Source organism: Chaetodon trifascialis, chromosome 13, assembly GCF_039877785.1.
Source record: "Chaetodon trifascialis isolate fChaTrf1 chromosome 13, fChaTrf1.hap1, whole genome shotgun sequence".
NCBI lineage: Eukaryota > Metazoa > Chordata > Actinopteri > Chaetodontiformes > Chaetodontidae > Chaetodon > Chaetodon trifascialis.
This window is the reverse complement of record NC_092068.1, coordinates 19,365,295-19,384,292: the sequence shown is the minus strand read 5'-3', so window position 1 is coordinate 19,384,292 and position 18,998 is coordinate 19,365,295. Positions and strand designations below refer to the sequence as shown.

Below are 18,998 nucleotides of genomic sequence, written 5' to 3'. Positions count from 1 at the left end.
TTTACTCATCCATTTAAATGCATAAAGTCTGAGTTCATGTTAGGATGAAAATTGGTGTCTGATGATAAACAGTGACGATAATGTAATACAGTGCAATGTAATGACCCTGCAATGCACACTACATTGTAGACAGAGATGTGTTGATTCTACTCAATAATTTATGTTGTATTCAATTATATTATATCCCAGGTAGACCAAATATTTGACACTTATTGTACTGAGAGGCAAGGACAAAATCTTAGCTATACCGAATAATATAAAGAAGTTCAATAATACCAAGCCAAACTACAAATTCCATTCTTCTGGTAATTTCAACAAAATGTGAACATCCCAAGCTTCACAGAGGTTAATATGTATCGCTGAGGTATTGCACCAAATTGTAGCACGCTGCAAAGATGTTGCTATTATTGTGTCCAACGTGTAAATAACAGAAAGCATTTAACAGCATGTGAATTCTGACTGTTTCAGGCATTTTCCTCTATTCTGTGCACGTGTGGTTGCTTGTGAGTTGCCTGCCAAAATAAAATAAGTGATCTCAACCACTCCAAAGTACGAAGGCCATTTAAATATAAATTATGCCCTGTTGCATTGCATGACAAATCACACTGAGGCAGTCGCAGTGAGAAGTGGCCCTCCATTTCACAATGCCAATTTTTTAAAGCTGGTGCTATACTGACTTGCATGGTGCATCATGGGAATGTTATTATCAGCTCAGGTAGCCCACTCCTGATTTTGCACAGAGGCATAAGAATGCAGATAGAGACATATATAGCCAGAAAAATACTGGGACACACAAACCAGGACCACAAGCACGCACAGGCACATTGTGTTGTCTAAAGGATGCACAGTGCCTCCAAGTGGTCTCAGAAAGCCACTGCAGCACGGCAAAATAAAACCTGCTAGGAGCTAAATAACACATCCTCTCTCCCAAAAAACAAAAAACAGGGAGAGTTTTGGTCACATAAGTGTTACACACATCAGTTGCATTCATTCTTTTTACTTAGAGTGATGATTGCATGCCTTGCCCTTCTATACATCATTAAGATTGGGCCTAATTACCCTACATTTTGTCCAGCATTCAGAGCTGCAGGCTTTTCACATGCTTTACTTTCTGAGACAGGACCAAGAAAGAGGCTTTAACTGACAAACTGTGATACACATTATGTGATGCTACAAAGATTATGCAGGATAAATCCAAAGAAATACTAATCATTTTGGACACTGCTTCGTGAGAGGATTCTAATGATGGTTTTCTTCAGCTTATTATGAGGAAAGATTTATTCAGTGAACAAGGGACAAATGAGTAAGAGAGCGACGCAAACAGATGAAGAGGAAATAGCAAAAAAAAGAGGTGGAATCGAGAGAGCTCAGTGCATCCAATTACAGTAAGTGGGCTCATTTCCCCTAATCAAATAGCTCAGTTAAATATCTCAAAGGCTGATTCCCCATAGAGCTGATCTTCACACATGAACATCAGTTAAGACTCTCTTTCTGAATCATTTCCCTCTTTACTCCTTTTTTCCTTACTAGCTCACACTCACTCAAAACAGCCATCATCTAAATTTCCCCTCATTTACTGCAAAGACTATCACTATTCCCTTCTCCTCTGAGTAGAGATTTGAACCGCAGTAAGAGGTGTTACTGCCCACACTGCATATGTTCAGAAAGAGTAGAGCTATAACTGAGAGGTGTGGCGAGACAGCCATCTCACATAAACTGATGGGAAGATTTTCTTTTCACATGTTTAATGGGAAGGTTGCACACAAGTGGCAAATATGCTTTCATTAATTTCTCCACAGATTTCTAGTGGTGTTGTGTTTCAGTGCATTGGCTGACAGCCAGAGTGATGGCTGCAACTGATGCAACACCAACCTCCAGTTACACTAACAGGGGACAAAAATCCTCTCATTAAACACAAACCAGTAGCCCTGAGGCTGTTTTATTTCCAGGAGAATAGAAGAGCATTGAATTTTGGCTTGACATTGCTCTTTTTGCACTATTATTTGAATTACAAAATGATTATCTACTATAGAACTGCAGTCAGTTCATGTGAAGACCGTCTTGTTCCTCTGGACTTTATGTGATCCTGTGTGGCACCATCAGCAGAATATGCTTCTTCTAGGGCTAATCAAAATGATTCCATACACATGTGATTATTCTCCAATGATGTAAGCATTGTTAGCTAGAATATTGTATACATATACAGTCAATAAATAGATCTACATGGACCACAAGGTGGCAAAATAAACAAGCTATGCTCTGAACCATTGTCTCCATTGTGGACTGACAACACAAACACGCACACCTTAAGACATGCTGAATGACTCTTAATCAGATACACATGGGTATGGCACATGTGCTTGTACTGACAGGAACAATGAACAGAGAGAGCATGCATACACACAACCCACACAAGCACAAGCACGTGTGCAAACACACACACACACACACACACACACACACACACACACACACACAAACTCTCTCCTTTACTTAGTGCTTTGGTAGTTGCTTGCAATGACTTGATGTTTGTGTCAAAACCACGTGGTAAAAGTAGTAAACACACAAAGCTTATTATATTATTTCTAATCCAGCTCATTTTAAGATCTTTACGCATTCCTGAGATCAGGTGCCTCAGTGCAGGAACACAGAGAGGCAAAGCAAGGCCAGCGATGCAATTAACACACAGTTGGTGGCCAGGTCAGCATTCCTCTCAGGAAGAGAGAAGTCTTGGCATGAAACTGGCAGTGAGAGTTGGCAGAAAACTACACAGTTTTGCTTTCCTTTTCAGCCTTTGTTCTGCTTTTTAAGTGCTAATTAGGAAAAGAAGCAGGAATTATCTGAAAGTGGAACTGATTAATAGACTAGGGTGTGTACAGTGTGCCTTGCTAAAAATGCAAGTTTTAACCAGGAGGCTAGCCTAAAGCCTACAAGTACTGTGTATGTGTTTGGTAATGGCCTCAAAGTATATTAGCTGAAAAAGGTCAAGCCCCTATTAAGAGAAATTTAACTTGCAAAACAAAAAATAGATGCATTAATACTTGATTATCAAGTCTTCCCTATTCTAATATTGCCATGTATTATGGCGCACTTATACGTGTTTCCAAACACACCCACTGTTTTCAATTACACAGTGACAGCGTTACTATAAATTACACATCAAACTCTTCAAAAACCAACTTTAAAACTTTTTTGATTACGACAATGGTGTTAAAGGTGGGGTGAGTCATTCTGGACAAAGATTGCTGCTATTGTCATTTCTCCTTCTTCACAATGCGAATACACATTAGCATGCCAGATTTACTGTTGCTCTCAATCCCCCCCCCATCTCCCTTCCCCTTCCCCCTGTCCTGTGCATGAGCACAAACACCACCTGTTGCTAATTGGCTGAAGTAATGTTGTGTGGCCATTTTGTTTGTTTCCCATTTGCACAGTCAGGGCTGTGTCCAAAAACCAGATTTTTTACAGAGCACACAGAAGCTAGCGGACAGCAAGGGGATATTCTATCAACAATCTTTCTCCAGAATGACTCACCCTACCTCCAAGACTGCACAATATTGGCTATTTTTTGTAAATAAAAATACCATAACTTCATGTTTAATAGGTGATACTGTAGGGCATGCAAACATAAGGGCTATCACACCCATGGAATCACTTACAACGTAAGAATATAGACGGTAGACATAATGTATGTTTGAAGAAGGCTATTTTTGTAATGTAAATCAGACTACTCTCAATGTGTCATAACCTTAACATTTCTTTCAACCTTCTCCCTCTTAAAACACTACTGTACTTGGAAATGAACCACCTTCTCAGTCACACAGGCCCATTCTTTGCCAACTATCAATCAGTTAAAGCTGCAACAGCTTTAAGTGTTCTCTGAAGTTTTTAGCCTTAATAACCGTATCATTGCTAAAGGGTTTTGGCTGCTCTCCACCCCTTCTCCTTTCTGAAATATGCTACAGAGCAATCTGCCAGTTGGCATGAAGTGGGAAGGAGAGGAGGGTATGAGCTCTTGGCAGACGCTACAACAGCAGCATTTACTTTCTTATCAGTTTAAGAAAGCACTACGATATTATACATCTAAACATATTGGAGCTAAAACTGTTAGCTGATGTACTATGAATACATGACTGTTCACTTAAAGAATAGTAATCTGGCAGATAATATCATTTAGTTCATATAAGAATTTTCTTGAATTCTGTCATTTTCCCAATTTCTCCTGGATTTTTTTTCCCTGAAACCCAAACAGCAGTGGCAAAAAGTGAAACCAGTGGCAAAATAGTTTTAAGATTGACCAGATTTTAGGACTCACACATCATCAATGTTTCTTGCATTGTACACATTCTGTTCAAAATCAGTCAAAGCTGGAAAATGGGACTCACCATACTGTTGAGCTCTGAGTCATCATAGCTGTCACATGGATGTGTCACAGGCCCCCCAAGGGGCTCAAGGCCATCCTCATCCCACATGTAGGTTCCTCCTGAGCTGTTGGAGGGTGACAGCTCCACAGATGAGGCCTGAAGGACATCACTTCGGTCTGGAGACAACACCAGTGGTCCCTGGGAGTCCTGCATAGGGCTTTCTTCTTTATGTCCTGCAGGAGATATATCAACACAGGGTTGGACAGCTAACACAAATATAACACAAAAATGTAGTTACATTTCCTTTCAATTCATTTTTTTTACCTTCCAGATCCATATTGTCCCAGTCAAGGGTCTCACTGAGAAAGCTGTGTTGGTGGGTTTGAGTAGTGTTGCCAATTTTCCTGTTGTCAGGCAGGTCCCCATCACTGAGCACATCTCCCACACTGTAAAAGTCATCTAAAAGCTCTTCACTGATGTCGCCTCGATCTAGAGATGAGGCAGAAGATAAGGACATGTCCTCCAGAGTCTCTCCTACTGCCTGGTCAGAGCTCTGTCTAAGCAGACCACGTCCTCCTCCTTTTCCTCCTCCATCTCCACAACTTCCATCACTGTCACTGTGTGAGTCTGCTTTGTCAGTCAGACCAGTTGGCTCAGTGTCTACTGCTATCCCTAACAGGCCTCCACATTCAGAGGCAGCTGAAGGTCTGATATCCCCCTTGACCCTACCTGGAAAAAGAAGCTTCTGTTGCTTGGACTGCCCAGTTCGAGCCAGCCTGTACCCCAAAGGCCCCCCACTGCTGCCCAATGACTTGGTAAGCACACAACTGGGGAGCAGAGGCTTCCTCAGAGCACCTGGGGTACTGGGTGCTGGTGGGATCGAGAGAGTGGGCAGAGAGGAGGCAGCTGGAGGAGTTCTACTGTACTGTCCTGCAAGTCCTCCACCTAGACCTCCTGAACCTCCAAGATTCCCATTCAAGCCTCCGAGTCCTAAACCCACTCTTCCATTGCTCAGCTGAGGGGGTCTGAGGAAACTGTTCCGAGGAGGCCGGAGCTGAGTGTTTGCAAGAGGCTTGGCTAGCTCCACAGCACGGTTAAAGGAGAAGGACCTTGTCATAGGCTGGCTGGTGGGTGAGGGAATCTGCTTGAAGTGAGTGAAGCTGTTTGAACGCACCATGTTGTCCAGTGCCAAAGTCTTCAGGCTGTCACTGGACTGGGACAGGCTGTCTTGAGAGCTGCTTCTGGGAGAGCTGGAGCCTAGTCTCGGCCGCACAAGGCGAGACTCTGACCCTGTTCGAGCAGGAATACTGGAGCCATTATGGCCTATTTTTGGACCTCCATTCAATGGACTTTGGCCTAGCTTGGTCCCTACTTTGGGACTCATCTTCAAGGACTGCTTGGGGATGGCCTTGGGACTGGAGACAGCCACCATCAAAGAACCTGACCTCCGCATCCTGGGTGTCGCTGGAGAGCCATTCTTTATCTCCTTTGCTACAAAGGGAAGCTGTGTCGGTGCCTTGTCTTCACCTCCATCCCCAGGGCTGGTGGGGGTGGTGGGGCTGGAGAGGGTTGTCCCATCATCTTTCTTCCATTTCAGGGAAAAAGAAGAGGCACAGATCATGCCATTTGGGCGTGTTCCTGGAGGCGTGGTTTTACCATCCTGGGTAGGTGTGGTTGGCTGCGTGGAACCATTGGACAAAGGGCTAGCGCCACCAGTAGAGGAGCGTCCACCGAACTTAGGCAGTCTGGATACCATGGCAGACCTGATGGGTGCTTTTTCTTCCATTAGATGCCAACAAAGGCATGAAGGAACATGGAATCACACACAACTGGGAAAAGAATAGACAGAAAGACAGAAAAAGAGAGGATTAAATTTAAGTAGAAACAAACATCAGCAACACATATGTGAACATGCCTTGATGCTTTCACAAGGTCATGTGAGAGACATAAAGGTTAAATGAGTCTCTGTCTTCATACTTTATTACGCTACACACAGCTTAATAGTCACAAATGTCAACCACATAAGGTAAATCTGACATCTCTTCCTTAAACTTTATTGTAAGTGTTCAATTCAAAGCAGACAGCAAAAATGTACAAAACCAAATTAACTGCAGCAAACAGGATTTATTTCTAGGTAATTGTTACTTAAAATCTCCACAATGAAAGAGTGAATAAAAAAACAAATAGAATATTCTTAATGAGAAGTTAAAAGAATGGAGAGCTTAAAGTCTTCAACGAGTTTCACACGACATGACCTGTGGCTGGCACTGGTTTTGGAGGATATGGCGCCAACACGCCTGACTAACAAAAGAATGGGCAAACAGATAGACAACGCCTGGGGGACGAGGGAAAACCAATGCTGGGAAGGTGGCCAGCATGCTGTGAATAGTGAATGGAGATTATACAGCATGTAAAACCAATAGAGGGAGAACACAGGGCTGTTTCCTTTCACTCATTGTTAGATTAATTCAATTCCAATCAGCCATGTGACAAGTGCACATGTGTTGGTGGTGCACCTGCGTGTTACATCCATCTGGATAGTGCTGGGAGAATATGAATAGAAAAGTTACTGAGAGCCAGATGGCGGGTGCAGTAAGCAGACCCATCTGCATGAGGAGCAAAGCAGTTTCTAAAAACTGTCTGCAAACTTGATCCCAATGAAAAGTAACTCGTGAACCAATAACATTAATATTCATAAATACTACTACTTAAGAAATGCCTGCTGCATTGTTGCTCCACAGTTTCCCCCATTTGAGTGGATCCTTTGACAAACTGGCACAAAGACTCAAAGGCATCTTCTGGGGCATTAATCCACTCAACTTTTGAAGGGGTGGGGGAGGGGTGTTGTGTTACAATGTGGGTCTCCTATTCTGGAAAAAACTCCTACCACGCTGCCCCACATTCCCATGCAGACACACGTGTCTTCAATCAAAGAGACACACTCACCACTGCTACTGAAGTGTCTGGCTACGCCACCATCCTAATCTGCTTCATAAACACACATAGGCACAAACACAAAAACACACAGCAGCACACAGAAAATCAGGTCAGCATGTGCAGGCAGGGCAACCAAAGCCTCTTTGCCCCAAGGAGGGGGTGGTGACTGTGTGTCTATGCGTGTTTAATGGGTAACAATTAGATGACCTGTAAAGTCGTCTCACTCATCACAGAGCCACCACTGAGCAGTGCTGATGTTTTTCTTCAATTCAGTTTATTTTTATTAAGTAATCTTTAAGAAATCCAACATTTACAGCTTCTGTTCTTGTGATATTATAGTTGTTGATACAATTAATGGACATATATAGAGAGCTAACAGTCTAATGTTTAAGTCTTAAGTACAAGTCTTAATGTTATAATTACTGCAACAGAAATCAGAAGAGCAATATGCAAGGCCCACTGATTTGACAGGTGCTCTAAAATAATTCAACAAGTAGGATCATGAAAGAGAAGTTAAAGAATCCAGAGAAGTGATCAGTAGACAAGAGAGATATCATAACCCATGGAGTCTACGGCGAAATATGGTGCCTTGGTAAACTGGTTGAAAGCTACTTCATTCCACCATAAACAGAGCATTTTTCCAGCTCTAAAGCTAGATATTGCCTATATTGATTTTTCAATACTGGTGCACAATCAATGCACAAGTGTTTGTACCAAAGCCAAAAACAATGCTGTTTACATTACCTTACATTATTACACTGCTGAATTTAAACAAATTTGTAAACAAACTCTCTTAATCTTAATTAAACCTCGATTTTTCCTCAACAAAATAAGACACACTTGCCACGTACATCAGTGTATAATTGGTCCAAAGAATCTGACAGAGCACTATATACCAAATTTCAATGAATAACTGGTTTTGTTACTCAGTGCAAAAGACACAATATGGCTGACACCCTGCCAAATTCCCAATACGAGTAAACAGACACAGATCAGCTCAACAGGGCCACAAATAAACAACAAGATCCTAACTGACTGACACACATTCAGAGGTAGGGCAGTAAACCATGAACACCATCTGTCAAATGCTCATATATGAAAGTGTGCCCCTCCCCCCAGAGTACAGTCCTGTAAATAAATATCCTAAGCTTCACTAAGATCAAGTACAAGGCCTTCACTAAACCCCATGTTAACCAAGGTCACCAATGTGCTTTCTCCAGCTCTGCAGTGCACAGGAGACAATAAAGCTTGATAGTGTGAAAGGATAAATAATGTAAAGAAAAGAGTCCAGGAAGACACAGTCCAACTTATGCCAGGGTTATAATCATACTTCTGTATAATGAAAACATAAACCACATTATGTACACTGCAATGACGGGAGCAATCCTCTAGCAAGTGCTGCTGATCTCATTTGAATCTGGTTCGACATTGAGTTTGATTGAGATAAATAAATACGTTTATTTTAGTTTTCTGGTCTAAATCCTTCACTGCGTTGAGGACTAGTCAAGAGCAAAAAAATAATTTTTCTCAATGTCCCAAGACCTCACTGTTTTAGAGATTTTGTCTGTAGCAGCCATGGGTTGACTCCCAACCAAGAGGGAGATCAGGAGGAAGAGAAGCAGAGGCAGACGAAGAGAGAGACAGATACTGTTAAGTAGACAAGACTTCAGACTTTTCCCATAGAGAGGTCTTCCACTAGACCTGCAACAAAAGGGATCCCCGAGTGTGAAATGAGCAGGGAAGTGAGATGACATCTTTTCTTCCACTGTGTTGTACAGAGAACGGGAGCTTTCTGTCTGTCTGCCAGTAGGTTGTTTGGCATTACTAGATTTCTCACTGAGAGGACAGTTAGACAGAAAGCACCTGGCAGAGATACAGCAAGGCTGAAAAATCAAATCTGCAGGAGTAAGGTCGTTCATTGCTCTTCTGGCAAAGCTTCCATTTTCAAACTGCACATGCACGCACACTACAAAGATGCATTCTTCAGGAGTAACAGGATGGATGCAGATAGGATGCGACAGGCCAGGAGCTATGATCTATTGGGTCATTGGAGCTACGCATGAATGGAGGCACTCTACTACACACAGTAAATCCCCTACCCTGCTGTTTATCCTCACAGCCGGTCTGTCCCCATCTCCCAAAGCTCATAGTTCCCTATCCTTACAAAGCCTCAGCACCATCTCTCAACAGAGCAGCGTGTCAGGCTACATCCATCTTTCCTCTCTAACCTTTCCTTCACTCAATTGTGAGAGAGTGATAAAGGGGAGAATTTTATCTGACTTTACTCAGACTGTGGAACATCCAGAGAAGCACAGAGAGTAAAGGGTGCAGGATAAGCAATGGATTACCAAAAAAGCAACCCTCATTTCTGTAGTAATTTAGAAAGAAAACAGTGTGAAATATCAAAAAAGTTAATCAAAACTTGACACGATGGATTACACCAAGTGCCCATTCCTGGTAGTATTGTACTGGTTGAATACAAAGCTGTTGATGACTTATATTAGCTTGTATTACTGTATATTATTGCAATACACATTATTGCGAAGTGTCTTTGTCTGCAATAGCACATTTTGTTTCAGACATACTTAATGCCACTTTGTGTGTCTTTTAATTCTTTCTTCTCCCTGAGATAGTGTCAGTATTGTTTTGTACTTCTTGAAGTGAACTTCAGAATACATTCCTAAACACTGCATCAGTAGCTGCAGGAGATTAAAAATGCAAACAAAGTAGCTTTATCAAGACTCAACAACTTAAAACTTTCTAACTATCTGAGCAGTCCACATGGACTGTGCTTAAGATACATTACAAACAGAACTGAAGAAAGGAAGATAAAGTAGGGAACACACAGAGGGAGGCACAGGGAGGATGGATGGAGTGAGCTTGAAAAAACCTCTCCTCTGGTGCTGGTTGCTTCTTGGCACAATGTGGAAGGTACTGCAACTCATCGGCACCTCCCTAAGTGTGTCCATCTTGGCAAATCTGTCTTTCATGGTGCTGAACTAATCAATTATATGGATCAAAAATTATATAGGACCTGTCTGAAGACAGACATGAGAAGAGATATTTATTTTCAAGGCAATGGACCACAGACACACACATAACCACAATCTCAGAGCAGCTTCTCTCTTGTCTTACTCAGTGAAGACTCTAAACAAATCCAGGGGCTTGTGTTAACCTCATCTCCCACTGCATCTGAGCCAAAGTGCACCTTCATTTGCATATATTGGCGGAGTCCAAAGTCTCAGTGGGGCAATAACTAGGCCAGTCATCTGGACAGGGCAGTAGTGGGCCACAGCTCTCTCCCTTAAGAGATTAGCAGAGTGCCATTAGAGCTGGCTAATAGAATGAGACAGGGATGAAAGCAACACTGACGCTAGGCTAATGTGTATTGAGTGAAAGCAATACTGGGATGAGCTGCACTGATGCTAAGAGATGCTAATCCAATGAGACAGCATCGAGAGTCTGGTAATGCTGTATACTAACTCTGGTAGATCAAATGACAGAGACCAACAGAGGAAAACAGTGACTCGAGACAAGTGCAGAAAGTTAGGGTGTGGCAACCTGCTACACTAAGAACTACAATGTGTACACATTGCATGTTGTATTGTACTGGACCGCCATCAGCACAGACACACACACATCACATCACAACATCACATCTTGTAGTAGCAGGATATATACTCATAATGTACCACAGAAAAGTAGATTAGAAATTATTACCTTAACTCAGTGAACTTATGTTGTCTAGTCCCATCATCTTCATCCCTGAGTCAACCATTAAGATAAGAGCTACACCATTAAGATAAAAGCTACACACTACCAAGTGACTCTGCACTTTGTTTCCTCCATCATCAAAGTGAAAGTAAGGCAGAGTAGAGCACAGGAACAGGAAGACACTCTTCAGATGTTGATCTGCCTGCTGCCTGACTCTCCTCTTGCATGTGTGTGTGTGTGTGTGTGTGTGTGTGTGTGTGTGTGTGTGTGTGTGTGTGTGTGTGTGTGTGTGTGTGTGTGTGTGTGTGTGCATGTGTGAAATGCAACGTGTGTGGTGTGTGGCGATGGGTGCGTGGGTGGAGACAACAGAGCCTTCATGGGTGCGTTTAATATTTGATAGGGCATCTTTTAGGAGCCCCACTCCGTGTTCTGCAAGAGGAGAGGGCAGGGGAGGAGGAAAGAAATTATGCTTTTTGGAAAACATTACAAAGACTTGTTCTAGTACAAAGAAGATTATTAGTAGCTGTATCACAATAAGGTACAAAGTCTAAAGACTTAAGCCATATAATCCTCCTGATACAAGAAAGTGTATCTACAAGCTAAAGCAGCAATTTACAGTGCACAGGCTGCTGCCCTATAATGTCATGAGATCACCAGAGGGGATAATAAAGGAAAGCAGATCCTGCCTAGCACTCAGCTGCACATGAAAGGTGACTCCAGTGAAGAGGAGTCTGTGGTGGTTCTCTTAAAGATTCAGTGTGAATTCAATTTCCTCTGCTCATTTCATGGTTGACAGCATACTGGTTCCACTCAGTCAACCGCTTTCTGTTAAGTGGCAACAGTAAAATCATAGGACCACAGCCAGCTCCTCAATATCTTCTGTCTTTATAAATCACAGCATGGGCTCTGATGCAACTCACACCAGCAACAAAAAAAAGCAAAGGCTAAAACCCAGGGTTTCTAAGAATCAAGACAGCGACAAAGAAAGTCTGAACCAAAATGAGTCACACTACTAGTCACGACACAGAAACACCCTCAAAAATCCTCATCATCCACCCTGACTCATCCATAAGGGTGCTGGTAGGACTTAAAAAGCTAATTATCTTCACTGTTAACAGCCCAGCTGTCCACACACCCTTCACCATAATAATCACATTTCTCATCACACCACCCCTCTCTCTGCTTTATCATGCACAGTTTTTAGTGTATGTGCACAGACAGCCATGAGTATCTGTGCCCTCTCCCATATATGACCTTCACTTGAACCACACTGTGAGAAGCCTGCAGTGCATTTGACAGCCCAGTTTAATTCTCACCTTCTGATTGGTCACAAGGGCTAAGAAAGGCTGATGAAGTGTCGCCGAGCGACAGCGCAGGTGTCAATCACTGTCAGCACGTCATTAGATTCGTTTATGTCGATGGGAGCAAAAGGCAGGGTGGACAGCAGCCCGAGGCTTGCTTTTCTTTTTGAAGTCTCATCAAACTTCAATGAGAACACAGAACATCATATCATTGACTGATCACACAACGGCTGCCAACAGTGTACCCATTTAGAAAAGAGAAAAAATGTGGCTCACCTGAACTAATGTAAGAAAAATTCTCCAAAATAAGAGGGCTAACCTTTTTGTAATAAAAAACATTATTTGTGTTTCAATCACTGTGTATAGCAATTGGCTAGCAATGGCTTTTTTTGGAGCTAAATCAGGTGAGCAAAGTTTTGATCCACTGCTCAGTGTTTTTTAGGGGGCAGGGAGATGAACCAAACAAGCCTTTAGCTTTTATTTCCTATCAAACGTCAAATATTCACCAGTATTTAAGTCATGGCATGATCTACCAGACAATTACATGAGAGTCAGGCATTTAACGCGTTTGGCTTTCTTTGCCAACCATTCCTTCATTCAGCTTTCTGTCATTTCTTGCTGGACAGGATGGTTTGTGTGAGCTCATGAGCTGGGCTTATGAGTTCTTATGTAAGTCAGTACCAGATGATTGGTCCAACAAACCAAAAAACAAATTTATTGTTCAAAGCTCAGAGTGGGGTGTTGGTTCTCAGTGGAACCAACAGTGCAAGCAGGCCGTTCATATTATTGGAAATCGTTTAATTCAATGTAAATGTAAAAAAAATATGAAAAATATAAAAACGAATATAAAAACGTTGCTCCAGCTTCACTTGTAAAACCACTGCAGCAGCCTGCGGTCACAGACTGTTTCATGTAATGTATATCGGCAGCACAGGAAATAAGTTATGCTGACAGCAAATTTCATGATCTGTTGTTCAGATTGCAAAGCACACCAGAATCATGACATCACTTTCTCTGCTGTATCAACAGCTTTTCTTCACACTGATATGAGAGTTCATTGAATGCATCTCCAACTTACATACCCACTGTGCTGTTTACTGGGTATTTGCTTTGATGTAGCCTTTGCTAACTCATTTCTTATTGCCACATGTTACAGTGCAGCGACAGATTGGCTTTAAGACAATGAACCTTGATCATTCCACGCAAAAAGTCTGAATATGAAACTAAATAGTAAGACTTAAATAGATCATGTTCCTTTTGGACTTATCCTCTGTAAATGCACAATACACTCCTATTAGGCCAACTTCCTCTCTGCCCAACTTCCATCTTTTCCCGTGCCTCCTTCCTTTCCATTCACTCTATCAAGCTGTCTTTCTTAACAAATGCGTTCCCCAGTCCCTACTGTTTCCTAAGGCAGTACAGTCTTGTACTGCAACTGGCAAACAACCTTATGAGGCCAGGGAGAACATGCCCTCCTAAAATCAAATAAGGCCACAGTTGTTGGTTAACATTCATCAAATACAATGTCTTTGTGTCCAACTTTTCACTGGGTTTAAAACTATTAGGTCAACTGATGCAAGTAGAGGGGCATCTATCCAAAAGAGTGTCTGATACAACAGAGTAACCTTTCTGTTCACCTCAGGAGCCCTCTGGGAAAAACTGACTGAATACTCAATAGGGTTGGTTGTGGCTAGATAGATCCCTGCTGTTGAAGCTGCTTTGAACGCAGAAAGGCACCATAACACAATGAAGTGTTGTGGTGAGTGTAGTCTGGCATGCAAACACAGTATTTGAATACCAACTGTGTCCACACAGACTGACATTTCACATTGCATTATTTTCTGCCTTTGAGTAGGACATGTGTCATGAGTCCTGCAATCGACTGGCGACCGGTCCAGGGTGTACCCTGCCTCTCACCCGTTGACGGCTGGGACAGGCTCCAGCACCCCCTGCAACCCCGAAAGGGATATGCGGTATAGAAATTGGATGGATGGATGGATGGATGGATGGATGTGTCATGAGTCTAATGTCACTACAGTCTCACTGCACCTCAGACAGCAGACAGAGAGCATAAACTTTACAGGCGTGCCATCAGAGACAATGTTATCCTGGATGAAACGAACTGCAGGAGTGACCAAAAAGAGGCGATGTGCCAAAAGACAGTGGTAGAGTCACACAACAAACACACACACTATAGTAAGGGGCAGCGTTCTGGAAACAAGCCATCATGTGTAAGAAATACACATATTTTGAACAGAGGCATGCAGATTTCAGCAGGTCACATGTGACAGTTCAGAGTGACTAGCAGTGTAGCAGAGATGTTGAAAGCAACGTTTCAACCTCAAAGCACAGCTCACAGTCTGCAGCACATTCGTTGTCCTATGCCTGATCCCAAGGACTTAAAGACTCTATAATATCACATGACTCATAGGCTTGAAGGATTACTGAATGAGACGTATAAGTTTGAGGAAAGTGACCTGCTAGGCAGTGCAGTGCAAGCTCCATGCAGTTACATTAGCACAGAGGCACAGGATGAAGCAGGAGCCCATATGTATATCTGTCACTTAAACTGATATGAGCCACAATGACAGCTGACACGCTGGCAACAGCAGACACCTAGTGAGGCATAATAAATATGCTGTGCTTCTGCTGCAAATATAGGAACAGCAGTTCAAACATCATATACAGGACTGTCAATAGAAATGTAATGACTGCAATGACATTAAATGAATTTGGGATGTTAGTGCTGGTGTCAGCTGAATGTATTTAACAATTATCCTTCCACAGGGCAGTTTCTGTGTGTTAGTGTGTACATGTAAAACAAAGCTTTTGGGAAATGATGATGTCATCACCTCGATTCACGCATGCCATTGTTGTTTTGTGTAATGAGCATGCATCCAAAACAACAACAGTGGTGGACTACTGGTTAGTTTACATCTGGTAGCACTGCTAGGCCATGTGCCATAAAGGCCTGAAGCTGGAGCAGCTAAAAGGAATCCAGCCATTTCACGGAGGCATTTCAAAATGTTTTTGGTAAAAAAAGGCATGTAATTGCCAGTGTTAATCACCCACTACAATAAATATCATAGTTTCAAATAGCATTAAATGTACAGTCAGAGTTTTAAAAAACATGCACTTTTGAACCTTAAATGCCGCTTGTGAGTGAACAAGCAGGCCAAACATTCATTTTGCAAAATATGCATAAATGTATGCTCAAGCCCTCAAAGTCTTAGCATTGTGCACGCTGGCTCACTGTCACGCTGTCATGTCTTACTGAGATATTGAATAGAATAAAGCCATCATTAACGTTTTTCCTACGATGACAAATCAAAATGCCTGTTGTGAAAAATATGTCTGACATTTAAACAACTGCTCGTTCTGTCATAACAATAAATGTCACCATTGCGTGCTTCCACCACCTTGCATTGAGTTCAGAATGACACCTGTGCAAACACACTATCTGAAGAACAAAGAGCAGAGGGACTTGCTAACATAAACAGCACTCACAACCTATTCTGTATTGCTGCCTTGTAAAGTACAGAACAGAGAGCATCAGTATAAAAACTATAATCTGATATAAGATAGCAGTTAAAAGTTGTTCCACATATACCATAGTGCAAATGGGACCCCAACTGTCCTCAACCGTCCCATCTTTCACTATCTTTCATCTCTCTTTTGTCAACAAATTAGTTGTTTATGTCCTATCGATGCTGTAAGACAACATTTATTTTATTGCTGCCTGTTAAATTTCTACTACTTCAGGGTACATCTTCAGTTGTTTTTATATCATCCAGTCATCCCACAGACACATGAAAGTCAATCATAAATTAAAATGTGTTGTAACGTTTTGTTTTTTAATACCAAGGGCATCTCCTGATCTTTGAAGGCCGCTGTTGCCCCAAGTGCCTGTCAATTTCTGACACTGTGTCAGTGCATCTGAGCTACACACTGAGCTATTCCAAGCCCTTAAAAATCTGTGGTCTTACCAAGGGAATGACAGAACTGATAAGCATGGCTAAGTATAGCTCTAATGATAGGCCACATATACAGACAGAGAAGAGGGCAAGGAGGATCAGAGAAAAGTCAAAGTCAAATCAAGTCGCTAAGCTCTGAGCACGACACCATGACACACACATGAAAACCTGCACAAAACTAAGACCACAATGAATTATCCTCAATGACCTCATCTCTGGGCACTTTAAATACTCGGCTATTTAGATCCCCCCATTGATTTGAGCTGAAGTCAGTAGGGTGGAGCATGCACAAACAAGGAGTCAGAGAAAATAGAAGAATGAGAGAGAAATTCCATCTATTATGTTCCCATAAATGAGATCACAGCATACCATAAACAGGAGGAGGGCTGGATACAGCTTATTTCTGACTATCTGAAGAGGTGTTTAATACTCACCTTGCTCTACATGGATGCCCTCAGTCAGTGATTTCTGGCATTGTCATAAAAATGACTCAACACTTCTCTGTGCTGCTTTAGCATCATACACATTAACATCTTCTGTTGGCTTTCACCTTATGGTGTCTTGGGATGACTATACACAGAGTAATGTGTATTATTTACATCTTTACACATAGCTACAAAGCAAACAACATTAACACTGATGGGACAACAGGGACACAGTCTGGAAAACCCCTCACATATTGAACTGCAATTTGGGGGGTCTTCAACAGGCAGCGGAGACATTCAGCTGTTGATGTGGGGAAGCAGATTGTAAACACACCCTCAGCCAAGGTGGCGCTCCAGGACCTACACCAACAGGTGCCTGAGGAACACACACATGGATTTGCATGTGTGTGTTTGTGTGTGAATGCAACCCCACCCAAGCACTGGAACACCAGAGGAGCATTCATCTCACTTACTTTAAGAGCAATTAGTCATGCCTTACCCTAGTGTGTCCTGGCCTGTTGATGCCATGGAGCTTTGCACTGTCTGGGTTGTAATAGATCACAGCCTAAGACTGCACACACGCACACACCACAGAGTTATGAGACTTGACTGACAGCAACTTCAGTCATGGCATAAAAATATGAATATGTGAGACTTCACTGCACAGTATAAAAACCTTGGTTAAATTTGAACTCCCGTCTGAGTGGAGCATGGAGGCGCGTGAGTCAGCTTTAGTTACCCTTTAATCCTACCATGTGCATGAGGAACACACATCTGAGTGGTGCGTCTCAAACAAGATTGAGTTCCCATTTATAAGAGCCCGCGTGCCATGGCGAGACACTTGTCAGGCAGCAATACTCCAAGATTTTTCCAATTTACCCACATTAATGGATGTGTGCACTGTCCATAATTTCTGGTAATAACTTGTTATATAATAAGTTACTTTTTATATGCTTATTACATAAAGGCCCAGTCATCCTTATTCATGGTACAGTGACTCTTTCCAGGGCATGTTATGACTGTGGGGGGTCATGTGACGGCAGAAAACACGGCCTCTTCTGCCTCACCGGTCAGGACAGAGAAAGGCTGAAGGCTCGTTGGGTTGTCTTCATCAATGTAAATAATAATAATATAACTAGCTATCATGTTATGTACCCACAAATGCCCAATAAGACAAATAAGGACAACTATCACCATACAGAGGTGCAGAAAATTACTAGCACAGTAGCTTGTAGTGGTTTACAGTCAACTGACAATCATATCAGGACTCATGTAACCTGATATATGCACAATATGATTTCACTTACCTGAACTTATGACGTTAAAAGTACATGTCCGTGCTCAAAGGTCCACTTGCTCGTTGTCTTGTAAATAACATGTTGTAGAGTGAGCGCCCAAGTAGAAATACTCTTTCACTTTACGTCTAAAAGAGTGATTCATGAAGGGACAGCTAACGTTAGCCGGTAGTCCTTATGTTACATGAGTTCTTCATAACGTTACCGTGATATCAAGCCGGTCCTGTGCCAACCAAATCAACTCTGTTGAGTGCTGTAGCGTTACAAATAAGACGAGCTCACTGTAAACTCAACACAATCCCTCACATTTCCATGAAGCACTTCCATTTCACCGTTAAAAATAGCCCGGAGCTACTGTACCAGTGAGCCGTGAGTTGAAAGTGTCACGGTGTCAGCACCGACCATCTGATGATACCGAGCACGATCCGCCGAAAAGACAGTCCGGAAGGCAACGAGGGAGCGTAAACAAAATCCAGCCATGTAAACGACGTGAAGTCCTCATGCAAAACAGCACACAGCCTTTTAAATAAACTACTCACGGCAGGAAACCAAACGGAGCAGACTGACTTCCCAAAGCAGTTTATCATTCCGACATCGTCCAGTCGCTTCCAGCGGGGCGGAGCGTCTACATGTCACCTGGGTCTCAAAGGGTGACATTGCGTGCTAACCTCAAAGTCCTTCTTTGCCCACATGCGTGCGCTATTTTTAAAAGTCGTCTCTTCAGTATTAACTCAATTAGTTTTTCGGAGTGTATTAGCTGTGTTTCTTGTTTCAAATCGTCGCTCCGCTCACCGAAAGCAAACTAGCTTGTAAAGTAACGGCTACAACCTTCAGTTAGCCGTTGATGTGACGTCAGGCTGTAATGAGGCGTGCACGCGAAAGTTCGCATCACAAAGCTCGTGCGTTATTATCTGTGATTAGTATTAGAGTGATCGCACTAATAGAAAATTGGTGTTGGTTGCAGCATAAGTAAGGGTAGCACCATTTA

The 18,998-nt window shown here is 42.4% G+C and overlaps 1 protein-coding gene across 4 annotated transcripts in view; it reads right to left on the bottom strand.

Annotated features, from left to right (window-relative positions):
• The window catches only part of ccser2a (coiled-coil serine-rich protein 2a), a 49,438-nt gene extending 30,644 nt beyond the window's left edge, over positions 1-18,794 (bottom strand). For 2 of the 4 annotated variants that reach the window (XM_070977411.1, XM_070977413.1), the window contains exons 1-3: positions 12,332-12,407; positions 4,689-6,193; positions 4,386-4,597 (exon numbers count right to left, since the gene is read on the bottom strand). In XM_070977411.1, the coding sequence (XP_070833512.1) occupies positions 4,386-4,597; positions 4,689-6,150 (1,674 nt within the window). In that variant the 5' untranslated portion in view covers positions 6,151-6,193; positions 12,332-12,407. Of the gene's footprint in view, positions 1-4,385; positions 4,598-4,688; positions 6,194-11,021; positions 11,098-12,331; positions 12,408-18,022 lie in introns of those variants that run through there. The other 2 variants (XM_070977414.1, XM_070977412.1) reach the window with 2 other exon arrangements.
• Between the last annotated feature and the right edge of the window lie 204 nt (positions 18,795-18,998).